We start from the raw sequence: 23,792 nt of genomic DNA, 5'->3' as shown, positions 1-23,792 counted from the left end.
TGTATCACATGAAGGAGACCGTAGCACCACCACCATATTTTCACTGTCTTACCATACACCACATGGAGCAGACTCTACTATTACCATCTGTCCACTGACTCACCATATACCACATGAAGCAGACCCTAGTACCACTGCCATCTTTTCACTGACTTACCATATACCACATGAAGCAGAGCCCAGTATCACCGCTGTCTCTTCAATGACTCACCATATACCACATAAAGCAGACCCTAGTACCACTGGCATCTTTTCACTGACGTACCATATTCCACATGGAGCAGACCCTAGTACCACCATCTGTCCACTGACTCACCATATACCACATGGAGCAGACTCTAGTACCACCATCTGTCCACTGACTCACCATATACCATATGATGCCGACCCTAGTACTATCTCCATCTCTTCACTGACTCACCATATACCACATGAAGCAGACCCTAGTACCACTGCCATCTTTTCACTGACTTACCATATACCACATAAAGCAGACTCTACTACCACCATCTGTCCACTGGCTTACCATATACCACATAAAGCAGACCCTACTACCACCGTATGTCCACGGACTTACCATATACCACTAAAAACAGACCCTAATACCACCTCCACCTCTGCAGTGACTCACCGTATAACCACATAAAATAGACCCTAGTACCACCTCCATCTCTTCATATATCAATTTCACCTGAAAAGCGAGGATGATTTGACCTTAGAAGCTAGCCCAATGTAATGATGAGGCGAGATGTTAGAAGTAGGAGATCATGTGAAAATCCTGTACACTAAAAATATTAATAATCTCTTATATGTTTGATTTCATAGTTATACAAAAATGATGTTTGTGTAAGTATATGTAGGTGGCTTTGACATGTAGCCCATGCAATGAACTTTAATATTTGCTTTTGTAACAAAAGAAAATCACTTGTTAGGGGAATGAGAGCAAAGAAAAGCATGTTAAACTTAGAAACTGGAGGTTACAGTACAAATGTGGACAGTATACACATATAAATGCATTATACCTATTAGATGGCATAAAAACAAGCTCCATTTTGCTGATTTATGGATCCCATTTGTACCTCTGAACTGTACTTTAACCTCAACGTCAATCTATTTAGGTGCTTTTCTACAAAACACAAAGTATATTATAATGAACTAATACAATTTAACAAATTAAGACAACATTAAGTTACATGCAATAAAATAAAATAAAAATAGGCAGTTAAATATCCTATACCTTCATCAGCAATTTCAAAGATGTATGATCAACATCTGTGGAAGCCATCTAGTGCTGTGCACTTCTGCAGTGAGATGATTAGTATTTACCCTTCACATGAGATGGTAAACTGAGGCCCCATCTGTCTGTGTTGGTGACATGTTGGGTGGATGTAAAAGATTCCATGGCACTTACTGAAAAGAGTAGATGTTGCCTGGGATCCTGGCCAGATTTCTCCTAGTTATTTTGAATACTACCTTCTGTCTTCCCTAAAAAGAGGCTGTTGGCATAGTGAGACTAGCCCAGTCAACAATGTTTAAATAAATAAATATCCAAACAGAAGTCTCAAGGTGCCCATGTGGAACCACCAACAGCCCCTTTGTGGCCAAGTACAGAACTGCAGTAGGGACATGTGAAACCACATCTTTCAGGTAAGAGGGACCCAAGTCATGTAAAGATAAATAAACCAACACCAGAACCTTATAGACAATCAGAACTCACTCAGGCAGCCAGTACAAACCATGCAGAATAGGGGTTATATGTTGGTAGTATGAGGTGCCAGTCAATAACTTGTTCTCAGACTTCTACATGAACTGAATAGGGTCATGTCAGATGATGGGAAGTCCTAAGCAAAGGACATTAAAAACACCTAGTTACAATAAAACCAAAGCATGAACTATTATGAGCTTAAGACAAAAAAGGATTTATCTTAAATCTGTTTTGCAAGTTGAAGCATGAGGATTTTACAACAGCTAACAGTTAGTCTCACAGTATCAAGCTATTATTTAGGATTACATCCAGATTATGCACCTTTTTAACAATCTCAATCATATTCCCCTCATAAATAGTTTGGAAGAGAAAGGTTACATGAGTCTCTCAAAGTGGCACAAACTTTCATAGTCTCAGTTTTGACAGTGCTTACCTTTAACCTGTTACACAAAAGCCATGGATGTATGGTATTGGGGGGGGGGGGTCAGCTAAGGAATATACAGTCACCATTTGATCCAGGGAGAAGGACAGGCAGATTTGTGCATCATTTCCAATAACTGTGGTGTGCCAATTCCCTCTTCCAAATAAGGCCTCCCAGTGGTAGCATGTACACTGTGAACTGGGTCTATATTATGTAGTCAAAAGACGTGTTCAGCGAGCACGTCTTCATCGACATATAAATATCAAACTCTGTAATTGCCAAACGGCCACATCAGCAACTTTTTTCCCAGGGGAAAAAAGCTCTTGGCTGTCATCAGAGATTTACCCTTTTCCCCACTGTAGTGCGATCTCAGAGTTGGTATATTTAGTTGGGGGGGGTGCGGTGCACAGCTCCCCACATTGGGGGGTGTGGGGGGCAAAGCCCCCCCACTCTATGGGGTTTGAACGTTTGTTTGCTGTTCCTTAGGCCAAGCACTTTTTCCCCCTGGGATTACAGGGTTCAATATTCATGTGTTGATGAAGACGTGTTCGCTGAACATGTCTTTTGACTACATAATATAGACCCCTGTGAACAATATGGGCCTAAGAGTGAACCCTGTGGGAATCCATATTCCAAAGGGTATGATGAAGGCTTGCTCAAACCTAAACACACTGTCTGAAATTGGCCTGAAATATATGACACAAACCAACCTAAGACTATATCAGAAAGACCACAGTAGGACTTCAAACATTCTGTCAAAATATCATGCTTAGCAGTGTAAAATAATGCCAAGTGATCCAGTAGGGAAAAAAACACTGGTCTCTATCCAATTAGGAGATCATTTACTACATGAATAAGAGTAGCCTTAGTACTATGGTGAGTACAAGACCTTGACTGGAATGGATCCACGAGTCCATTGACTAAATCACTGGTTTGAAGCCACGTATAAACAACCTTCTTAATAACCCTATCTAAGAATGGAAGCTTAGAGACTGTATGGAAATTACCCAAAACATTGAGATCTAATGTAGGTTTCTTATGCATACGAATACCTATAGGTTCTTTTAAGCTGATGGGAAAATCACATATCTAAAGGACTTGCACAGTATCTAATAAACTGATGGAACCATGACCTCCAGAATAGATAAGATTCATTTTCTATGACATTGGTCCAAGCCACAGGTTGTTGGTCACATTAAGGCCTTCCAAGATATAACAATAGTGCAAACTGATACTATATCAAGCCAAATGGGGTCTAAAGGTGGAAGGGAAGATCTGATAGCAGCAAACGTGTTAGTAGGGTGAAATGCAATAAATTCACAGTCTGAACCAGATGAAGCTCTCCTTGTGGTCAGACAGGCTGGGCTGCACACTCCTTTTTGGTGATCTTCACATGTTATGCAGCATAGTGCTTAATCAACTCAAGTCTTGCACTCCACACACCTGCCCTCCATGAGTGACATTCTGCTCTGTGCCCCTTCCTATGAAGGATGAGAAGATCATGGTTAAGCTGTGGCTCATGTCTTTTCATGGAAACAAGGCAAGTATGACTTGGGGCAAAAGAATCAAGTATTGAGTATAGGCAGTTGTTATAGACACCAATTAAGACATTTGAAGACACTGTACTATCCTCCAGAAGGAGCTGAGAGATCATTGATGAAAAAAGGAGAAGGAGAAGAAGAGGGGAAGGCATGACCAAATGCAGGAAGAGAGGAGGAAGGTTAGGAGTGTGGTAGTGAAGGTAGGAATTTTGAATGTTGGCAGCATGATCGGTGTAGGGAGAGAGCTAGCTGATACGATGGACAGAAGGAAGTTTGATATATTGTGCGTGCAACAGACCAGATGGAAGGGAAGTAAGGCCAGGTGTATTGGAGGTGGGTTCCAATTGTTCTGTCATGGTGTGGATGGTAGGAGAAATGGGGTAGGGGTTATCCTGAAGGAACGGTATACCAAGAGTGTTTTGGAGGTGAAAAGAGTATGGGATAGAGTGATGTTTATGAAGCTGGAAATAGATGGTGTAATGATGAATAGTGTTAGTGCATATGCTCCACAAGTTGGGTGTGCAATGGATGAGAAAGAAAAATTTTGGAGTGAGTTGGATGAAGTGGTGATGACTGTACCCAAGGGTGAGGGAGAGGTGATCGGAGCAGATTTCAGTGGGCATGTTGGTGAAGGGAACAGAGGGGATGAGGAAGTGATGGGTAGGTATGGTGTTAAGGAAAGGAATGCAGAAGGTCAGATGGTAGTAGATTTTGCAAAAAGGATGGACATGGCTGTAGTGAATACGTATTTTAACAAGAGGGAGGAGCATAGAGCGACATACAAGAGTGGAGGGAGATGCACACAGATGGATTATATCCTATGCAGGAGGGCCAGTTTGAAGGAGATTGGAGACTGTAAAGTGGTGACAGTGGAAAGTGTAGTTAGGCAGCATAGAATGGTGGTCTGTAGAATGACATTGGTGATCAAGAAGAGGAGGAGGAGTGTAAGGGCAGCACCAAGGATCAAATGGTGGAAATTGAAAAAGGGTGATTGTGAGGTGGAGTTCAGGGAAGACTTAAGACAGGCACTGAGTGGCAGTGAAGTGTTACAGAATAGCTGGGTAACTACAGCACAGCTAGTAAGGGAGACTGCTAGAAAGGTGCTTGGTGTGACATCTGGACAGAGGAAGGAGGACAAGGAGACCTGGTGGTGGAATGAGGAAGTACAGGAGAGTATACAGAGAAAGAGGTTGGCGAAGAAGAAGTGGGATTGTCAGAAAGTTGAAGAAAGTAGACAGGAGTATAAGGAGATGAGTTGCATGGTAAAGAGGGAGGTGGCACAGGCTAAGGATAAGGCGTATAGAGAGTTGTACGAAAGGATGGACACTAATGAGGGAGAAAAGGACCTGTACTGATTGGCTAGACAGAGGGACCGAGCTAGGAAAGATGTGCAGCAGGTAAGGGTGATAAAGTATAATGAGAGAAACGTACTCACTAGCGAGGAGAATGTGTTGAACAGATGGAAGGAGAACTTTGAGGGGATGATGAATGAAGAGAATGAGAGAGAGAGAAGGCTGGATGATGTGGGGATAGTGAATCAGGAAGTACAATGGATTAGCAAGGTGGAAGTAAGGATAGCTATGAAGAGGATGAAGAATGGAAAGGCTGTTGGTCCAGATGACATACCTGTGGGAGCTTGGAGGTGTTTCGGAGAAATAACAGTGGAATTTTTGACCAGATTGTTTAATGAAATCTTTGAAAGTGAGAGAATGCCTGAGGAGTGGAGAAAAAGTGTTTTGGTACCAATTTTTAAGAATAAGGGTGATGGACAGAGCTGTAGTAACTATAGAGGGATAAAACTGATCAGTCACAGCATGAAACTATGGGAAAGGGTAGTGGAAGCTAGGTTAAGAATGGAGGTGATAATTAGTGATCAGCAATATGGTTTCATGCCAGGAAAGAGCACTACAGATGCAATGCTTGCTCTGAGAGTGTTGATGGAGAAGTACAGAGAAGGTCAGAAAGAGTTGCATTGTGTCTTTGTGGACTTAGAGAAAGCATATGACAGGGTGCCTAGAAAGGAGTTGTGGTATTGTATGAGGAAGTCGGGCGTGGCAGAGAAGTATGTAAGAGGGGTACAGGATATGTACAAGCGTAGTGTGACAGCAGTGAGATCTGCAGTGGGAGTGACAGATGCATTTAAGGTGGAGGTGGGATTAAATCAAGGATCAGCTCTGAGCCCTTTCTTATTTGCACTGATGATGGACAGGTTGACAGACGAGATCATACAGGAGTCCCCGAGGACTATGATGTTTGCAGATGACATTGTGATATATAATGAGAGTAGGGAACAAGTTGAAGAGACCCTGGAGAGGTGGAGATATGCTCTAGAAAGGAGAGGAATGAAGGTCAGCTGGACTAAGACAGAATATATGTGTGTGAATGAAAGGGAGGATAGAGGAATGGTGAGGATGCAGGGAGTAGAGTTGGTGAAGGTGAATGAGTTTAAATACTTGGGATCAACACTTCAGCATAATGGCGAGTGTGGAAGAGAGGTGAAGAAGAGAGTACAGGCAGGGTGGAGTGGGTGGAGAAGAGTGTCAGGTGTGATTTGTGACAGACGAGTACCAGTAAGAGTGAAAGGGAAGGTCTACAAAAGGGTAGTGAGACAAGCTATGTTATATGGGTTGGAGACAGTGGCACTGAGTCAGAGCTGGATGTGGCAGATTTAAAAATGTTAAGATTTGCACTGGGTGTGACAAGGGTAGACAGGATTAGGAATAAGTATATTAGAGGGTCAGCCCAGGTTGGACAGTTTGGAGACAAAGCCAGAGAGATGAGATTGTGTTGGTGTGGACATGTGCTGAGGAGGGATGCTGGGTATATTGGGAAAAGGATGCTGAGGATGAAGCTGCCAGGTAAGAGGAAAAGAGGAAGGCCTAAGATAAGGTTTATGGATGTGGTTAGAGAGGACATACAGGTGGTTGGTGTGACAGAGCTAGATAGAGAGGACAGGAAGAAATGGAAACAGGTGATCCACTGTGGCGACCCCTAATCAGGAAAAGCTGAAAGAAGAAGAAAGAAGAAGGTAGTGAGAGGAAAAGTCAAGAGTCATATAATATCATTAAAGTACACTTCAAAGAAAGTGGCTGTTTCCATGTAAACACGCTTCTACTGAGAAACTCTAGATGATAATCACTGTTGAAGTGACATCCCAACCACTTTTAAAAAATGGGGAAAATGGGTTTTGGATGGATGGATAGATATGGGTTCTGAGCAACACAACTGAAGAGTTGGAAAGTATAAGTATTTGAGACTGGTATTTATTCTGTATTGTTTTTACTTAGAGAAATTGCTGACATGAAAAAGACTGCACTCTATGTGTATTTTTAATATTTTTCTAACTTTAGAAATAGCTAGGATATTTGATCTGTAGTTCAAATGCTTCTTCTTCTCATACTCTGTGAACTATTTTGATATTCCTTGTACACTTTCTTATTTGTCTGCATATTTAATTTGTAACTGCACAGTTTGACATATTAAGTAAAGTTTATTTATTCACTGTTAAGCTCTTGTAGCTGTAATCTTTATTTTATATATATATATATATATATATATATATATATATATATATATATATATATATATATATATATATATATATAGATATATTGCTGCTATGCATTATCTGAGAGGAGAGTTTTTACTTTTGTAGGTTAACAAGCTGTGACTCCCATTTCCTATTAGATAAATCATTTGGGCCTAGTGCAAGTAAAATACTATTGTGTATGAATTCATATTTGGCTTAATTAAGGGCAGAAAGTAACTGGAGTACCCTGGACAATCTGCTGGTGGCTCTACTACCATGCTAGGAAGAAAGCTGTGGAGAATTGATTGGAGAATTCTTCCAGCCTTCCTGGGAAGTTTTGTGTGTGTGTGTGTGTGTGTGTGTGTGTGTGTGTGTGTGTGTGTGTGTGTGTGTGTGTGTGTGTGTGTGTGTGTGTGTGTAAGGCAGTTACTGTAATAATGGGCGCTGGAAAATACTTTGGTGAACAGAGAAAGTTGTGAGAAAGAAGCTTGGGATGCTAGGTTAAAAAGACTCATCTTGGAAAGTGGCCTATTAGCAGCCTAATTTGGGAATGGATGTTGGAAGACTATACTTTACCTAGGGCAGCAGTGTATTATCATTTCATCATGTGAGGTCAGAATTGATGTTTGAGTTAGACTTGGGTGCACTTTTTTAGGATTTTAACCTGCTGGGTATTAATGATGTGACTCAAGACAGCATTCGTCTGGGATCCTTTCTTCACATTGGTGAAAGTGGTACCATCAATTTGTAACATTTTAGTTTACATTGGTGGGATTCAAACCCCTTCTATGACACCATTTCATCATATCCCTTATAAATAAAGCCTAATTTGATAAAGTGGCCTAGAGAGTACACATGGTACATTTAACAGTAAAGCCTCTATGAGACACATAAAGCCACAGATTATAGCACTACTGTGGTTAACACACACACTGTTTGTCAGACAATGTAATGTCATAACTCCTGGTATTTATGATTAGTTAGCCAGTATTTATTTATTTATTGAAATGTGATTACCAAGAAAGTCCAACAAGGTAGAAGCCCATTTTCAGCGGAGGCCCGGGGAGAAAAGCTCCAAATTATTGCAAAACATTTTAAGAACAACAATTTTACAGTCTTCAAAAATAAATAAATAATTTAAATCCTTGATAACAAATTAGTGATAATATAAAAACATTGGTTAAAAAAATACAAGTTATATGACAATCAGTTAATATTTATAGAAAATTTAGACAGTTTGTAGAGAAATTAAAGGTAAGTTAATCTAATATAAACAGAAATTGCAATATGAAGTGAGGGGAAAAACAGGCTTATAGTATATTTAGAGAGAAAGTCAGGGAAGAAAATTTGATAGAAATAAGAACGCAAGTGAAGAAGGGAGAATAAGGAGGTGTAAGGAATGAAAAGGTACTTGTTCATATTTAGGGATCTAGTTTATCCTGGTTTTGAACAAGAACAAAGCCAGATTTTAGCTAGGAAGTCTTTCTGAGTGGTTTTGAAAGCTGAGAGGCAGGGTACTGATCTAATGGATATAGATAAGGAATTCCAGGCTTTATCAACCTTGTACGAGTATAAACAATGCCCAGCAGATATGATAGATTTGTAGACAAAAGTTTTTGGGCACTGGATCACAAAGATCTACTGGGAACATAGTTGTGTAGAATGTTTTCAGTGCTGGACAGGCAGATGGATGCTGAATAATTTTATACGTGGTAAGAAGCTGCACATGTTAGTTGTTGTGGCAGTTTTAACCAGTTTAAGCTTTTAGTGCTATACAGTGGTGGGGTCTGAAAAGGGTATTTGCTGCAAATTTAGCATTGTTCAAGTTTTCGTTTTTGTGAAGTCTAAAGGTTAGTGAGGATTGGAGCACCATAAAAAGTGTATGGAGGAGATAATTAGTGATGTATAATTTTAGTTGCTTTGGAGAAAAAGGTTTTGGCTCTGTGAAGCACCCCTAATTTTTTATTAATTTTTCTTATGCGATTTTGTATATGCATGTCAAACGTAAGCTTATCATCCACTATCACCCTAATAATTTGCTATGGGAAGTGACTTCATTGGTTGTATTATCAAGACAAAGGACTTCAAATTTTGTTTTTTTTCAAGAGAGAGGGATTTGGGGAAAAAGTAATAGTTTGGTCTTTCTTGGGTTGAGCATGTGTTGTGAGTTATGAAGCCACGTTTCAGTGTCTGTTAAAGTTTCCTGTGACATTTTTTGGAGGTGCACCATGTTGTCTGATGTGCAAATGAGAGTGAAATCACCTGCGTATTGTATTAGGGTGGCCTGTTGTGTGGATGTGTAGAGGGTGTCCATGAAAACGTTAAAGAGGAGGGGACCAAGGATAGAGCCTTGTGGTACACCAGTGGTGACTGGAAGGTAAGGAGAGAGTGTGGAGTGCCATTTTACTGACTGATACCTATTGGACAGGTAGCTTTTAAACCACAGAAGGGTTGGCTGAAAGATACCAGTGAGGATATTTGAAGTAGAAGTTTAATGCGACAAAGAATGCTGAAGGCTTTAAACAAGCCTAGAAATAAGGAAGAGACCAGTTTGCCATTATCTCTAGCTTTATTGACAGTAATTATATAGGTTAGAAGTACAGTGTTAGTACTATGAGAAGGACAGAAGCCATGTTGTGTAAGGGATAGGAGTTCTTCCTACAGGAGATAGTCTAGCAATTGATTGTTTTTGAATACATTTTTCAAGTATTTTGGTGAGGGGAGATATGATTGCTATAGGTCTAAAGTTATTAATGTGTGTTGAATTTCCTCCTTTGTGCAGAGCGATCATGTGTGATTTTTTTTCAGAGATAGGGAATGTGGGATTCCTGGACTGACCTATTTATAAAGATTGAGACAGGATAGGCCAATGCTGTTGGCTGCCATTTTTAGGTACTTACTTGGAAGGTCATCAGCTGAAGAAGAGCACGGTATAAGTTTGTTTAAGAGTAGTTCTTATAGGATGTGGGCACAGGTTTGAAGGTGAAAGTGGATGTGGTGATATATGGCTGCTGGGCAGGGATAGGATTAGATTTTGTGGAATCCTTGGCTAGAGATGCTATACAATCTATAAAATAAGAGTTCAACTGTATTGCAGTTTCGAGTGCTGAGTTATTGGGAGAGGGGTTTGGACTGAATTATTGGCCGGGATGTAAGATTTATTTAATGGATGTCCAAAATTTTTCAGGGTTGTGTTTAGTATTTTTCTGAAAGTTTTGATAGTACAGTTTATTTTGTCTTCATTTATTTGTGTTTTAGTACAATTGCAAAGCATTCTAAAGTTTTCAGGATATTGAGGTGTTTATATTGTTGCCATTCTTTCCATGCTTTTTCTCAACCCTGCATTAGCATTCTACTCTTTTTGGATAGCCACGTTTCCTTACTTGTTTTTAGTTTCTTCCTTCTAGGAGGTGCAAGGCTATTCAGGATTTTTAGAGAAGTTGTATTGAATTCATTCATTTACAGCATCATCTAAAGGGAGGATTTTTAGGAAGTTGCAGTTAATAGGTGATAGTTTAATAATGAACATTTTTGAGTTAAACTTGGAAAGTTTTTGTTAAGGATAGACAGAAAACTGCTGGAGCAGTCATAGAAGGCATATATAAATAAGCCCAACAACAACAGAATTCCAATGATAAAATCCATTATATTTCATCTACAATCTGCACCGGTTGAAGTTTCTGGTAATAACAAAAATGTTTCTAAGCAACAGCAAGGCTATCTCTGATGCTCTGTGTTTCCTTCTTCTTTCTGATGTCTTCCTGAATTGGTCCCCATGCCTCTCTTCCATACTTTTCAAATCCATCCATTCATCTATCCACCCACCTGTCCATCTATCAACCCAGCCATCCTCCCTCCTTCCCTCCTCCCTCGCTCCATCCAAAAACAATATTTAGTAATGCATTTATTTTTGTGAAACATCACTTTCCTTTGGTTCTTTTACTGGCTCTTTTATTGTACTGGATACGTTAATATAACTGATTTCAACATCTGTACCTGCCTGGCCTTTGTCACTCAAACAGTAAACCAGTTAGTTGTTGACATCATGACAATAGATTGACTATGCAGTGTGTTATCCTTACACTTTCAGAACCTAACTCACAGCTAGATGATGTAATTCACAGCTCTTTCCAGTTTGGCCTACTGACACCATATCCAACATCTGTTTTTACCCTGTAGCATTCTGGCCAAAGCAGATATTCCTAAAGCATACATAAATAGCTCCTTCACCCACTTTTAAGAGTTGTGGCATGAAATGCATAATTACAAGGCCCATCATTCACTTTATTTGTCTCCTCTACTAGCAACCTGTGTGTGAGAATGAGCAAGGGTCATGACAGTGTGATCAAATATCCCAGAAATAATTCTCTTTCCTGAGACAGTGTGAAGCAAATAGTGAGCAACCTAATGGCAATTGCACTTTGGGGGGAGGTGAGGAGAGCGAGGAGAAAAGGCCTGACTATGCTGAGGATTGAACCCCATTCCAGGGGAAATATTGAGGGGGAACAAATGACAGTTGTTCTAGCAGCTGTCAGATCTTCTCAGTCGGGCATGAGATATGGAACAGGAAGGCCTAGCTACACCAAGTACACCTGTATTTCCTGATCACTGGGTTTGGAGGAATGACTGGGCATCTCAGTGGCAGCTATCAGCTCACCTTTTCAGTGGGACAGGGGAATACTGAATAATATGACTGAATATTTTTATGATAACCTTGTTTCCTAGTTGGCAGAGGGAATGGCTTATCATCCAGATGATTGTTTTCCAGGCATGAAAGAAGGAAATGTTTCTGCCTAAAGCATGTATAGTTTTGGTCGGAAGAAAGTGGGTTAAAAGGACTTAAAATATGATGGTCATCACTAGAGGTGGGGGGAAACATAGCAGCATCTGTGAGCCAAAATAATGTTTGGGAGACCCCAGGTTAAAGTAAGAATGGAACATCATAATTCCACTATGAACTCACAGGGTTTTGTGATTAATAACATGTCTAACACAGGAGACTATCCCTATTAAAGCAGGGCTTACAAGGCAAGAACAGAATATAAATTAACACCCGCACAGTGAAAGCAGAACTATATATAGGAAAGTAGGATTAGTTAACAAACTGAGTGCCAATGGTTTTAACCAAAATAAAACAACATTTTTGTTATAATTATTTATAGTTTCCAGATAGACCATTAAGCCTTTTGTGGCACTTTATGAACATTTTCATTCCAGAGTCCTTTTGACAGGGAGCAGTGGTTAAGAACCATAGGTCATGCAGCCATCACCAAAAGCCGATGGGTATTTTTTATCCGCCCTTCCCCTGTGGTAGCTGACAAGCTCACTGGAAAGGCAAAGTCAACAATGATGGACCGGTCAGTTCATGCTGTGATATATAGCTTCTGTTAAAAATCACTGAGGCAGCAGACCAGGGTTCTGCCCTCCTAGCAGGCTGAGTAAGCCAACATTAGATTTTACTCCCATCTCCTCCAGCTCATTTCTTTTTCGCCCAGGCTCCTAGGTGAATACAGGATTCCAACTCTTTGAACAGTTTAGCCAAAAATAATAGCAATTTTAAAATGAGCAAGAATAGTAATAAAATATAGCCAACAGCAAAGTGAAATTAGTATCCCATTGAGACAATTATGGTTAGATGCACTGCTAGACCTTAAGAGCATGAACAACTAACAGTCCAGAATATTCTACAAGCTATGAAACACTGAGTACTCAGGGCTGAAAGTTGTAAGCACAGACTACTCAAAGGAGAGTATGTCAATGAAAAAAGATCAAAAAGTCCTGAAAAACAGGGAGGCTGATAGGAAGCAAACACTAAATGCGTTCATCTTGGTTCTCTTGGGTGTTCACTGTACCTTTTATATCTAAATATTCTTGTTTATATCACAGCTCTTCAGAGAAAATTATCTCCAACCAGTAACCTCTAACAAATCAACTTCCCTCAGTAAGGTCATTAGAAATGGTCAAGTATGATGAAGCTAATACAGAAATCTGGGAGTCAGTAGGAACTAATAAATATGTAAAACAAAACAGATTAAATCTCGGTAGAAAGGGTCAAGTCTGAAAGTCTGACGTGGGTATTTACTGCTCAGGCTGCCAGTTATGAAACAGTAAATAGTTGTGTAATACATGGATTGTCTTTATTATGCAATAAAAATGAGACCCACCCTTACAACAGTGAGTTTGGCTGGCATGCATGATGACACTACATGATACAAGCAAAACTCTGGATACACATCAGTAAATATGTATGCCTGCGTACATACCATATTTAGCAGATTAGTACTGCTTGGTGTATCTATCTCTCTCTCTCTCCGCCCCTGTATATCATGTCCAAAGTTGGGAACCATTTGTAATGGGTCACAAAAATGTGCTCTTGTAGTGAAGTTCTTGAAATCCATTCTTGAACACATACCACACTGGTGATCTGATCATAATCCTCTATTCCATACATGCATTCGTAATTGTAAACCAAACCTCTTCTATGGTGGAATGATTTGTTTCTAATAAAGTGGAGGAGATTTATCTGGGAAGTTAAATTTCCTTACATCTCTGCTGGCATATGTATGACTCTGGTTCCAGACCCAGAGTTAGAACAGAGCAAGTTGTAAGTGTTTGGATGCACACACCTAACACCACTAAGACATGTAATCTGTTTAAAAGTATCCCATGTTCTGAACAATATCAAAGTAACAGCTAACCATATCATCAAATAAACACACATGCACAGACACACACACACACACACACACACACACACACACACACACACACACACACACACACACACACACACACACACACAAAATAAATCTGGCTTCCTTCTTTAGTGGTGCAGGTCAAGGCAATTTGTAGCTGTCAATATTTAATAGCATGCCTCCTCTACTTTGCTAGCAGGGCCACAAAGCATTTGTTAACAAGATTTGTGTCTGTGCGCACTAGCAGGGCCACAAAGCATTTGTTAAAAAGATTTGTGTCTGTGCACTTATATAGCAGGGGAGCTTCCAGGTTTGAGTACATTTGTTAACCAGTTACAAGGGGTGCTCTAGTACCAGAATTAGTTGCAGTTTTTCCTAGAACATACACAGCTCTGCAACTGTCTTTGGGATCTGAATTGCTGTTTGAGATACAGAATACTGAAACATGCTCTCCCCAGATGAAAATGTAAGTAGACTGGGTAATTATTCTTACTGCTCCAAGCTGACATGACTTGGAGTAAAATTAATTAATTAGGGGATACAGGGGCCAAAACTCTGCCTGTGCATATGTACATATGTACATATGTGTGTGTGTGTGTGTGTGTGGGGGTGATGAAGTGCCCCAAATGAAATGCCATTCAGAAGATCGTTTTGATGTAATTGACATACCCACTTTTAGAAAAGAGTGGTTCACAAACTTCACTAATCTATAACTCAAAATATGTATATCTTATTGTTTTCTGTACCAGAAACAATAGCTCTTCTCCTAAAACACAGCACTTTCATAAAAGCAGTGTATGCTAATTATAGTGGATGACTTGACAGGTTTGTCTTGCTGTGATGCATGGGGAACAGAACTTTGTTTTCTAGCATGGCCTTAAAGGGTACAAGAATATTACATTCTCAGCATACCTCTCAACTGTCCAGAATTTTGCAGAATATCCAGAATTTTGCCTCATATTTTTGGTCTGTTCTTCATAACATTTTTGGTTTTCTGACAAACCATTGAGTACTGAAGTCACAAAATATTGACAGACATTTGAGTTTTGGACTTCCTATCCTTCAGAAAAATACATGTAAATGAAAAACCTGTTATTAAAGCCACTTTCTTAATTTCTAACAATATTTAAAATGTGACCCTGAGTTTGGGGCTTAATCCCTCTCATTATTTTTGGCTTTGTCATGATTTCTAGTGCTTAGACTTTGAGCATTATGATTCTCAGAATCTCATTATGTATGTGTATGAGCAAAGACTATACAATAGTAGATTGATTGCTTTGGTCTGTTCACTTCTGTTGGTTGCATTCATTGTTGCTGTGTTGTGTTTTTCAGTTCTTTCTCCTGGTTCTAATCCTCTTTATCCTGGAACTGGTGGCAGCTATCCTTGCTCTAGCGTTTGGCAAACAGGTATCAGAGAGCTTTACTTCATCATTTTATTATTAAAAATTCATGGCCAAGTTGTACTAATGGTTGTATTTAGTGAAAAGTGTCATGTGTGTAAGAGTGCATATGCACACACACACACACACACACACACACACACACACACACACACACACACACACACACACACACACACACACATATATATATATATTTGTGCACAGTGCATACTCCATGAATAGCTGTATATCTATATTGTTTACATTTGTCTTGCTCTTGCCACATCTTTATTGAGTTATATAACTACATAAGTATAAGAATTACAGAGCACAATGACACGTATACAATACTGATCAAGTAAAGACAATCAACCTTCAAACAATAAAGACCCCACAAGACATAAAATCAATTAATTAATCATAACAAGTTACTGCAAAAAATGTGATTGTACGTGAACAGTGCTACAGAAAGCATGAATTGCAACCTGGAACAAAATCTGTCTCTCTCTCTTACACACACACACACACACACACACACACACACACACACACACACACACACACACACACACACACACACACACACACACATTTTAAGCTGACATAAACTGATGAAGGGCACATGCCAGCTTGAAACTGAGTGATTGCAAAGCCTGTGTTTGGCCCAATAAAATGTATTACATAACATCTGTGTTCCAGTGTCTTTGTGTTTTCTATTAATGGACCAACACAACATTTCTTTATTGTAATTTCTGTATGGAGGATGTGAGCAGCTTTCCTCCCTCTAAAAAATGTTTTCAAATTTCACTGAGAACGTTCATTGTTTGCTTGGTTCCATGCAAATGGGAGAATATAATCTTTGCCCTATGTCAGGTAAATGTAACAATTTCTAATATAAGTTTCACATAAAAATGTTGCTTTTGCTGTTTAGCATGTAATCACTAACTTCCAGTGCTAACACAGACTTTCTGCTCAGAGCTAGTGACTACACAATGTATAATAATTTAGTGCCCAAACAATAACAATAGTGCACCTATCCCATATGTTAATATTACTTGCAATTCATATGGCCTTCCTATCTTAATAGGGATTTATAATTGGGAGTCTGCTGTACATTATAACCATACAACAGATGCTTTCAGCTGCAGTGGGGGTGGGGTTGCATGAGAGGAGGATATCCGAAGTAGCTGCTGATATCACTTTTAAACTACTCAAAAAAGACACCAGTTGTCTGCTAAACACTCCTGCCCAGTGATTGAGGAAACAAAATGTTATTGTGTTGGGTGATTTTTCATTTTTATTGGGATGAAAAGACCAACAAAGTAGACTCTCACAAGTCTCAGTATGTACAAACCTGACTTGCACAACACCACATATTTAATTTTCAACAGGATCTTCCCGAACTCCTTACAAAGACTGCCTCTGCAATAGCTGATCTCCCATCTTTTCAATAATCACTGCACCATAAGTCTCTGCTTCTCAGGAAAAGGTGCAAATGTTGGTGGTTTAACAACCACCTACAGGTCCTTCAAGTGTAGCCGTGAATATGACCTGCTTTTTGTTGTGTGGTAGAGCTGAAAATCTGTTAGTGTTGACCCCCACCCACCTGCCCAGTTCTTGTGGTGGTCTTTTCGTCTTGATGGCTTTGAGTTGCCCGCCTCTGGTATAAAGTTGATACTGGACACTCCCCCCTAGTCACATTACATCAGCTCATTCTGCTGTTAATAGTGAGAATTTAGCAAAGGCCCACCCCTTTAGCTTCTGAATACTGATATCTTCTGTCTCTTCACTTTCTACTTAAAAAAAAAAAAAAAAAACTGTTTCCTGCCTTTCCTAGAAATGGTGTAGTCCAGATAGAGATTTACTGTATGCAGGACTGTTTGTAAGCTTCTGAGTGGTGATCTTCAGTTTTTTCCTTAGATCTGCTAGTTCTCTGCTCTCCTGCTCTTTTTGTAGCTTATTAGTCTAGCACTTTACCAGACTTCTTGTGGCAATTATTGCAGCACACAAAAGTGCTCCCAGCACTAAACTTTCTACAAGGAAACAGCTCCAGTACTTCAGCACTTATTATTAATGCCCACCCCTCCAGGCATGTCTAAAGGTCAGTTCCCTGTGCTTTCTCCTATTAACCTGGTGAACTTGGGCATCCTGAGGCAATGTAGCAACTACCTCATGTACACTGACAACCCTCTTCTCTTACCCCCCAACACTCAGACTTGTGAGAGATACACATATATCCAAATTGGAAGCCACGCACTCTCCAGCCAAGACCGGGATAGCTGGTCAAGAGGAGAAGGTCAACACTTGCACCACACCACATGGAACACATATCCCTCCAGAACACTCACCAGCACTGCCTTCACATAAAAACATAAACCGCACACCCACCTTCGCGGAGGCTCTCAATAAAAATCTACCCAAACAGCAGAGATTTCCAAGGCAGAAACACACTCGAACACCACAACACAACACTTAACACATAACACATAATGCTCCTAAACAGTATGCCACTCAACCAAAAAGCCCCTAATGCAAAACAGCATGCCCAATACACTAGTCATAGGTGATTCGATAGTGAGGCACGCTGATGTCCCACTCACTAGGTTGAATAAGGATAAAGTAACAGTCAGCTGCCTGTCAGGTGCCATGATCCGTCACATAACACACACACTCATGTCCCTAAATAACAGGTACAAATATGACTCTGTCATTGTACATGTGGGTGTGAATGACCTGAGATGTACCTCCCTGGACTACATGAAAAGAGACATGGAGAAGCTCATGGATTATGTAGCCCAGGCGGGTATGACCCTAGCCCTGAGCAGCATCCTATCATCACCCAAAATGATACCACAGAACAAGCAGAAAATGATTGATTTCAACAATTGGCTAAGTTTCTGGTGTCATTCTAAGGGGATCCAGTATCTGTCTGCCTGGGATGACATGATTGACAGACCTCGATGCTTTGTCAGAGATGGTCTGCATCTGTCACCCTTGAGCTTCCGGACACTGGCCAAGGCTCTTGCCACCACTGTAGTACCTTTTTTAGGCGGTGTTCCAAAGACCAAATTACTCCATAACAGCTACAAATGAATGCAATCTGAAGGTCATGCTGCTCAACACTAGAAGTCTAAATCTCAAAATGCACTCACTCGAAGCACTCCTTAAAATGGAGAACATCGACATTTGTGCTGTAACAGAGACCTGGTCCAAGGCAGCAGACAGTACCCCTGCACTACCAGGCTATAACTCATTCCATACCTTTCGACTGCAGAACTTGGACTGGAACTCCAAAGGCAGTGGTGTTTCCATATTCATAAAGGATGCGCACACCTCCAGACTGGTAGCCCAACATAACACATCAGAGATACTTCAGGTGCAGCTAACATTGGGTAAGACAGCAATTCAGATTGTAGCCTGCTATAGGTCCCCAACCATGACCCTAGACTCACACTCCATGTTCCTAAGCACCCTGGAGAATATTAGGGTTCAACCTAACACTTTCAAACTGGGAAACTTCAACTACCCCTCCATTAATTGGGAAAAATACTCATGTACCAATACGCTTGCCCAATGTTTCCTGGAATTCATTAATTCCAATGCCCTGGACCAGCTCATTCTTACCCCCACTAGAGGTAGCAACGTCCTTGACCTGGTCATTACTAACATGGGCGACTATTGTTCTATACCAGTAGTCAACTCCTCCCTAGTTAGATCCAATCACAAACTAATCACCTTGGAAATCCACATACCTCCCAACCCCCCCCCCCCCCCTGCAAAGGTAACCACTGTGAAAACCTTCTCCAAAGCTAACTTTGGGCTCCGAAAAACAGAGGTGGCTAACTTAACGACACCTATGCAATTGGAAAACAGCTGCATGACTGCCAAATCATACATTAATGTCCTGTATGAACACATACACGTATACATGGATCTTGCCATACCCAATAGAACCAAGACGCTCTCCTCCAAAAAAAGGAATCCAGTTTGGTGGTTCCTTGCCATAAACAAACTCTACAACAGTAGGAGGAAACTGATGCAAAATAAGGTGAAGTCCCAAGACTGGAAAAACTCCCTTATCAGCCTCAACAAAAAGCTGAGATCCCTCATCAAATCCTCTAAAGCTAGCTATGAAAACAGAATTGCAGCATATAGTAAAGACAACCACAAGGCCTTCTATAGTTATGTAAAGAATCTCTAAGGCAATACCCAGATTTGCTCGGAGCTGTTGCATGCAATGGCACTTCCTATACTGAGCCAACAGATACTGCCAATATACTGGCCAACAGATTCAGTGCCAACTTTACCCCTCTCTCCTTCACCACAGGACCAATCACAATACCAGTAGATTGCCAGGCACCCAATATTACTGCTACACAGGTTAAAACAGCACTGTCCAAGGCCAAGAATACAGCTTCTATGGAACCTGACAATATCCCTGGCTCTGTTCTACATGAGCTACAGAGTGAACTGGCACCTCACCTGTGTGTCCTGTTTAATCACAGCCTCACCTCAGGCTTTGTCCCTACCGAATCGCACACTGCTACAGTCATCCCTCTCCACAAAGGAGGAGCGACTACAGACCTTGGGAACTATATCCCCATTAGCCTGACAAGTCTGATATGCAAAGCTATTGAATGCATCATCATGGAACTAATAAGCAAGGATATAGGGAATCTCCAAACTCTGGATCCCACACAGTTTGGTTTTGTGAAGTGTAGAGCATGCCTGCTCAACCTGGTTAACTTCTTTGAGTCAGTCACCAGAGTTGTGGATGAAGGCAAGGTGGTTCATATAGCCAACCTTGATCTAACCTCAGGAATCATAGAAAAACTCACTAAGCTAGATATCAACCCCTATATCACTAGGTGGGTTGCAAACTGGCTTACAAATAGAACCCACAGTGTGAAAGTAGCTGACTTCAAGTCAGACTGCTGACCAATCACGAGTGAAGTTTCACAGGGTTCGATCCTGGGTCCTTTCCTGTTTAGTATCTACTTCTCTAAAGTCCAGGCCAACACAAAGGGACTCAGGCTGACAAAGTTCGCAGACGATTACAAGTTTGGAGCCATAATTAACTCCCCAAGTGATTTTGACATCCTACAGAGAGGCCTCACTGAGACCAACGACTGGTGTCAGAACCATGGCTTTAAGCTCAATGCCAAAAAAATGTGTTATCATCCCCTTTATGAAAAACTCAGTTCACATGAATTACCACAATGATGGTAGTCCACTGATCACAGAAGGCGTCATAAGAGATCTGGGAACACAGGTTGACATTAACTTGTTTTTTGACCACCACCTAGCCACTGTGGTCAGAAAGTCCTTCTATGTGGCACATCTCATTACTAAGGGTTTTGCATCCAGGAAGAAAGAGGCCATTGTCTCCCTCTACTCTTCCATCATTAGAATAATCATCGAGTACAATGCCTCATTTGGCATGTACCTCACTAGACACCTACAACTACTGGAGAGGCCACAAAAGTACCTCACAAAGAGGATCCTAGGCTTTAAACACTTGTCCTATATGGACAGACTCAAAAAACTCCACCTATTCTCTGTCTCATATCGCCTACTTAGAGACGATCTCTGCTTGGCTTACAAAGCCATGTCTGACCCAGCTCTGTTAGAAATGCTACATCTAAAAAATCCCAATCTTTCTACACTACATGCTCCAGATACCTCAACCTCATTACCACAATTAACAGAAAAAGCTGGAGGGACAGGTTCATAACCCAGAGACTGTCCATGCTATGGAATACACTTCCCATACATGTCAAGCAGAGTGCCTCACTGGCCCTCTTCAAGAGAAATCTTAATGAGTGGATGTGAAATAGAAAATTCACCACAGGGATCACTCCAGTGGCTCTACTTGACAGAGGCACTGGGAACTAAGGTCAGGTGGCACGGTGCCAGGATAATCCTAAGGGCTAAGCTTGTAAAGGCTCCAGTGCCATTAGCCTAGTACACACCTATGAACCTATGAATCCTGACTGGTCCTGTGTTACATCATAATAGAATTGTAACACAGATCTGGGACAAACACAGCTTTAGAATATTTTCTGAACATTGTGTTAACACTTTAAAAGAAATTGCTCTTGTTGGTTATCAGATGGAGAAAGCAGAACTGTACTCAATGTCTAATGGCCATGGCAAAAAGACACTAAAGAATCTGAAACTTTGAAAATTTTGAACTGAAACGTCAGCTGGGTTGATTTTTACAGTTCAAGAAATCTATGCGTAAAAGTGTTACAGAAAGCCAAGGCAGATTACAGAAAAACACACCAGACCAGATTGCTTGGAGACCCTAATATGTGCTGGAATGGGATCAACAACCCACTTGGCTGATCCAGATTAACCAAAAAGCTTAAAACTGATTGTGAAGGCCAGATCATTACCACAGTACGTTTTTCCCTGGCAATTGTAAAGCAGTCAAACAACTCCTTCCTTGCCTTGCAAGCAATGCAGTATATCTACATGTTTATCTAAATGATTTTACAGAGTTTTTTCACCTCATAATTGCATCCATTCAAGAGATCATAATTACAGTTAATGATAACTCAGGAATGTTTTGTTTGGTGTCAGTATTAATAAATGGTTTGGCTTATACCCTGGTAAGCAACTACTGGATACCAGGACTGGGTGTCAGGGCAGCCAAACAACATTTAGAGAACATAATACAACATTCCAAAGGTAATACAATAATTCCAGGAGATTTTAATTGTATAATGAAAGAAGAGGACACAAATGCTAAAAAATCATGCAAGAAATCTCCACTATCAAAATTACTTAGAGAGTTTACTGACTCATATAACTTAGCGTACTGTGGTGGTGGTGCTGCGGTAGCATTGTCGCCTCACAGTAAGACGTTGTCCTGTTCGATTCTCAGCTAGAGCGTCTTCTGTATGGAGACATGCTTGAATTGGCGTACCTTCATTGAAGGTTGTGCGTCAGGGCCGGCAACTTGGCATGTAAAAATCTACTGCCAATCAGTAGCGGACCAGAGTTCCGCTGTGGCGACCCCTAAACAGGAAAGCCGAAAGACACAACAACTGACTTATATAACTTAATGGACATTAGCACACATTCTAAACAAGATTCATCGATATTCCCACATTACTCACATAGACATAACACCTTTTCCAGAACAGATAGTGTATATAACAAAAGATCTTACCACAAAAATAAGCAAAGTCAATAAAATCACCTGCCCCTTCTCAGACCATAATGCAATAACTTTTGGAATAGATTTTAACTTTAAGAGAAGGTCAAACTATGCGCTTACTCTATGAATCCAAACAAAATTAAAGGAGTAGCTAACAGGATGAAGAGAATGATAAAGGCAATCAGATAAAAAATATACAATATAGACAAAAATGAAAAGCATCAGACTTAGAAGGAATTGCAGAAGCCTTTAGAGTCTATTTTAATAAACTCAATAGTCAAGAAAATAAACTAGAATCAAGTGAAGCACTTAGAAACTTCCTTAAGGAAAATATAAAACTAAGACTATCAGATGAACAAAGAAAAATAATAGATAAAGATATAACTATGACAGAAATTAAAGTGCATCAAGAAACTAAAATTAAACAACGCCCCGGGTAATGATAATATGACACCAGAGATGTTTAAACTACTATCTAATAATGCATTAAATCTATTACTAAGTTAGTTAAATAAGGTAATAAATGCCCTTCTTCTTGGAAATACACTCAAGTATCGCCAGTTTTGAAAGAATATAAAAAACCTGATGAGTGTACCTCATCTAGACCCATAAGTTTATTAAATATAGATTATAACATATTTATGACAGTTCATGCAAACAGAATAAAACAAATATTGCTGTTATTGATAGAGAATAATCAAAAAGGATTCATTAAAAACAGAAATAAATATGACAGTATAAAGAGCATTTTGTCCCTTATTAATTTAATAAACAAAACAAAAATAAAATGAATGTTATTTGCTTAGATTGTAACAGTGCATTCAATTCCATGAATTGGGATTACCTTTGGCTTGCACTAGTGGAGTATGGATTTTCAAAAAATTTTACCTCACTAATAAGGTCACTTTATGATAAATCTTCAGTGTACATAAAAATAGGATCCTGCTTGTCAGAGCTTATTACCATTACAAAAGGTACAAAACAGGGTTGTCTACTTTATCCTTTATTTGCATTAGTAATAGAACCATTAGCAAACTTCACACGTGCAAACCCGAATATTCAAGGAATTCAACTAGGTATTGACCTTGAGTTAAAGATTCAACTATTTGCAGATGACATTTTATTGACTCTAAAAGAAGATAATAACACTCTAAAAGAAGATAATAACACACTAAAAGAACTATGAAAAGCAACAAAACAGTTTAAGATTTCTGGACTATCATATAAAACCAATATGTTACTAATAAATATGAACAAAGAAGCATTAAATAAATATTTATCTAGCAATGATACACTCAAATAATTAGGAGTTAAAATTACAAATGACATGGATACAACAGTGCAACTAAACTAT

At 39.9% G+C, this 23,792-nt stretch overlaps 1 protein-coding gene across 1 annotated transcript in view; it reads left to right on the top strand.

Moving 5' to 3' along the window:
- The window catches only part of LOC122805796 (tetraspanin-18-like), a 199,866-nt gene that overhangs the window by 101,550 nt on the left and 74,524 nt on the right, over positions 1-23,792 (top strand). The window contains exon 4 of the mRNA XM_044076060.1: positions 15,224-15,298. Coding sequence (XP_043931995.1) covers positions 15,224-15,298 — 75 coding nt within the window. The remainder of the gene's footprint in view (positions 1-15,223; positions 15,299-23,792) is intronic.

Source organism: Protopterus annectens, chromosome 7.part0, assembly GCF_019279795.1.
Source record: "Protopterus annectens isolate FY-2018-M chromosome 7.part0, PAN1.0, whole genome shotgun sequence".
Classification (NCBI taxonomy): Eukaryota; Metazoa; Chordata; order Ceratodontiformes; family Protopteridae; genus Protopterus; species Protopterus annectens.
Note: the sequence above shows the minus strand (reverse complement) of the source record. Positions and strands in the feature narration are given on the sequence as shown.